General features: G+C 32.1%; 1 protein-coding gene across 1 annotated transcript in view; it reads left to right on the forward strand.

Annotated features, from left to right (window-relative positions):
- The window catches only part of LOC108915607 (zinc finger protein 92-like), a 16,443-nt gene extending 12,610 nt beyond the window's left edge, over positions 1–3,833 (forward strand). Inside the window, exons 5-6 of the mRNA XM_023456667.1 lie at positions 2,233–2,681; positions 3,692–3,833. Coding sequence (XP_023312435.1) covers positions 2,233–2,681; positions 3,692–3,744 — 502 coding nt within the window. The 3' untranslated portion in view covers positions 3,745–3,833. The remainder of the gene's footprint in view (positions 1–2,232; positions 2,682–3,691) is intronic.
- Positions 3,834–4,081: the final 248 nt, after the last annotated feature.

A 4,081-nucleotide genomic window follows, 5' to 3' on the forward strand; every position in this document is an offset into this window, starting at 1 on the left:
TGCCGTTGGTTGAACAGTTCGGCGACCCGATTTCCGCATTCATTGTTTTTGAAAAAAAGCTCAATAATTTCTACTCTTTCTGGAATTGAGTACACCATAATTAATCAATTTAAAAGACTCGGCAGTATTGGTACTCTTCAACTACAAGTCACAAGACAGTTACTCTAGCATTAGTCTAGCAACTTCTTGTGGCCTATCTAAATACGAAACAAAAAGCGGCCAATTTTTTGCTCACCAAAATCAGGCTAAACAATACACAAATCAGAACTGAAGAAATTGAAATAAAATTGGAAGATAGTTGGGATGTACAGGAGAAATATAATAACACTGATCAACAGTCCTATTTTAAATCTGAGGGGATTGAAATAAAGATCGAGGAATATCAGGATGGGTAAGAAATCAGTAAATTTTGTAATTTTAAAATTGTACACCTGCTTAATTTTTGGGTATGATAAATGAAAATTTAAAATTTGAGAAAATATCTACATGTTCTCTCTTTTGTCTTTTTTTTTTTTTGCAGAAATAGTTACTAATTTTTTAATTAGATTCTTTATAGTTACTAATTTGATTAAGAAGTCATTTTTTTCCCAATTTATACCCTATAAGTAACGGATGTCTTAGGTATTCTACAACTAAGTCGGGCCATCTCAGTCTAGATAGCAACATTAAGTATACTATTTACAAAGCTGCTTGTACTGGGTGTAACTAAAATAACTTTAATAACAAAAAATGTTTTTTTTTTAATTAAAAAAATCAACGTAGGCGGTGTCAAAAATGTATCCGGAATTTGTCATTTGAAAGGTCCTCGTAAAGTAAATTTAAATTTATTTTTTAATGGAAGGTATGTAGCACTGTACTCTATTCTGACACGAAGTTTAATTTTTATCTGTCAAATAGTTTGTTAATATAACAATTTTATTAGTCCACATAAACTGTGTTCCACGATTTTTACTATGGATAATGTTATTGAACAGTTTGCCTAAAATTTTGTGCTATCAATGGAATTTCTTGTGCTGAATTGTTGAAAATGTTGGAAAAAACGTACGGTAATTCAGTTTTATCTAAAACTCAAGCATACAAATGGTACAAAGCATTCGAACATGGTCAAGTGGTTGATGATTTGCCATATTCTGAAAGAGAACATGAATAAATTGAAGGAAATGGTATATACAAACCCTTATTATAGTTTGAGAGAGCTGGCATATGAACTAAACATATCTCATGAATCAGTTTGCACTATTTTAGTAGATCTTTTGGGTATGAAACGCGTTGCATAGTACAGCTGGTTCCAAAAGAGCTGAATTTTCTTTAAGAAAATACTTGAACGAGCTAATTTGGACTCTATATTTATGAAACGCATCATAACTGGTGACAAGACTTGGGTTTACGAGTTTGACATGCAAACCAGCCAACAAGCTTCTGAATGACACTTTTCTTATGCACCGAAATCAAAAGAACCACATCAAAGTGGATCAAAAATCAAAGTCATGTTTACTGTTTTCTTTGACTATTTAGTGTCCACACAGAATTCCATTCGGATGGAGAAACAGTCAACAAAGAATATTATTTGGGCTTTATCAGGCATTTGAAAGAGAGTATCTACTGTAAAAGACCACATTTATACAAGGACAATTCTTGGATTTTGCACCACGATAATGCGTCAGCCATGGGCGTAGCTAGGGGGGCAGGGGTGTGCACGGCCCACCCCACAAAGCCCAGTGCCCACCCCAGAAAAAAAAGATCTAATATGTATCATCATATTTGTCATATCGACAACTGCGTGTCTTTTTTTAGAATCAAATCAAATTTTATATCGGTTAAGTGGTTGATTGCGAGATTTTTTTTTAGGGGCCTCCATAGAACTTGCAGCCCTGGGCCCACCCCAAACAAAAATTGTAGCTATGCCCATGGCGTCAGCACACAAAGAGATAAAAAACTCAACGAATGTTATCGAGCAGCTTCTGCTGACATTTTCCTCCTTCCCAAACTCATATTATTATTTCATGGAACATGTTCCGATTCGATAGAAGCCATAAAACAAAAATATTTAATTTAAAATTAATTTAAAGTATTTCTTTAAATATCATTGGATCTTTGTGCCTGGAAAATCTGAACAGTGAAATTTACCAATATCAAAATAAATAGCTTTATTTGTATTGTGACTTGTCATTAATTTTTCGAAATGCTTATTTTGATTCAATTTCCTTTTAAAATTGTTTTTTGTTTTTCCAGTGATTCATCTTCATACCACTTAGATAATGAATTAGTAGAAGGCTTAGGAGAAATAGAAAATGAGCACATGCTTAAATGGGAGACAGAATTTAAAGAAAGTAACTTCCAAATACCCGCAAGTGAGAAGCCTGGATTTCAAAACTGTGAGCCTTCACTGGATAAGCAGTTCTACAGATGTGATCAATCAATACATATAGATTTCTCAGGAGTGAGAACGTACAGGTGTGACATGTGTAGTTATGAAACTAAATTTATGAGTTCTCTGAAAAAGCATCAGTTAATACACAAAGATTCTTCAGAAGTCCAAACGTACAAGTGTGATACATGTAGTTTTAAAATAACTAAGCAAACTAAGCATAAGAGTTACCTGAAAGTGCACCAGTTAACACACAAAAACCCTGCGGAAATCCAAATGTACAGATGTGATATGTGTGATCATAAAGCTAAACGTAAGAGACATATGAAAGCACATCAATTAACACACAAAATATAGAAAATATATTTCAGAAATCCAAATGTACAAGTGTGAAACATGTAGTTTTGATACTAAACATAAGAGTTACCTAAAAGTGCACCAGTTAAAACACAAAAATCCTTCAGAAGTTCCAATGTACATGTGTGATATATGCAGTTATAAAACAAAATGTATGAGTAATATGGAAATACACCAGTTAATGCACAAAGATCCTTCAGAAATACAAATGTACAAATGTGATAGGTGCAGTTATGAGGCTAAATTTAAGAGTCAATTGAAAATGCATCAGTTGTCACACAAAGTCCCTTCAGAAATACAAATGTACATGTGTGAAACATGTAGTTTTCGAACTAAATATAAACGTGACTTAAATAGGCATCAACTGGGGCACAAAAATAATTCAGAAATCCAAATGTACAAATGCGATAGTTGTACCTTCGAAACTAAACATAAGCGATATCTAAAAGCTCATCAATTAACCCACAAAAACCCTTCAGAGGTCCGCATGTACAAGTGCGATTTATGTAGTTATGAAACTAAACGTAAAAATCATTTGAAAAGACATCAGTTATCACACAAAGACCCTTTATAAATCCAAATGTACACCTGTTAACTTGAAACTTAAAATTTGAAACAATCCAACTAGACATCATTGAACACAATATTTTAGGAATGTAAGTTTACAAGCAATTATGGAGACTGCTTTTTAGTCAGTCAGTTAACCATGTAAGCTTTAAATGATAACAATAATAATAATACTGTAAAATTCACAAGTATAATTGTATAAGATGGTAATTGCACACCACTATTATACATCGAGATGTGAAAAAAATGTAAAAATAAAAGTTGAAAATACCATATAAATTTTTAAATACCTATCTTGCAAAAACAATTGAACATCGTGTTACTGAGATATGCATCTAATATACATTTTTTTTTTAATAGAACACCATTAAATATTTAGAACATTTTCTATGATTACAGTGATATTTTCATGTTTTGAAGTCTTGAACACAGTTAACGGGGGCAGTTTTTGAGTGGTCACTCTATACAAGAGCAGATTTGTATTTAACCTTTACAATGCATATATAGTATATTTTACAACTCGTTTACAATCTATGATTTATATAAAGTACATAAATAAAAACTCATCCTAAAATGTGTTTTATTTAAAAACTTGAACCCCTTAAATTAAGTCCTTAGGTGCATTGTTTATGTAACTAATGTAAGTAAAAATATTTAAAAGGGCGTTTTTATGCATAATTTTCAGTAAATTTGTGGCAGTCTATTGACGAGCATTTTAGAAAATTTAAGCAATTCAGAAACAATACCTCGTCACTGGCAGTTATACAAGTTTTCTCCAGGGTATAAGAC

This window comes from Anoplophora glabripennis, unplaced genomic scaffold (assembly GCF_000390285.2).
Source record: "Anoplophora glabripennis isolate ALB-LARVAE unplaced genomic scaffold, Agla_2.0 scaffold2063, whole genome shotgun sequence".
Lineage (NCBI taxonomy): Eukaryota > Metazoa > Arthropoda > Insecta > Coleoptera > Cerambycidae > Anoplophora > Anoplophora glabripennis.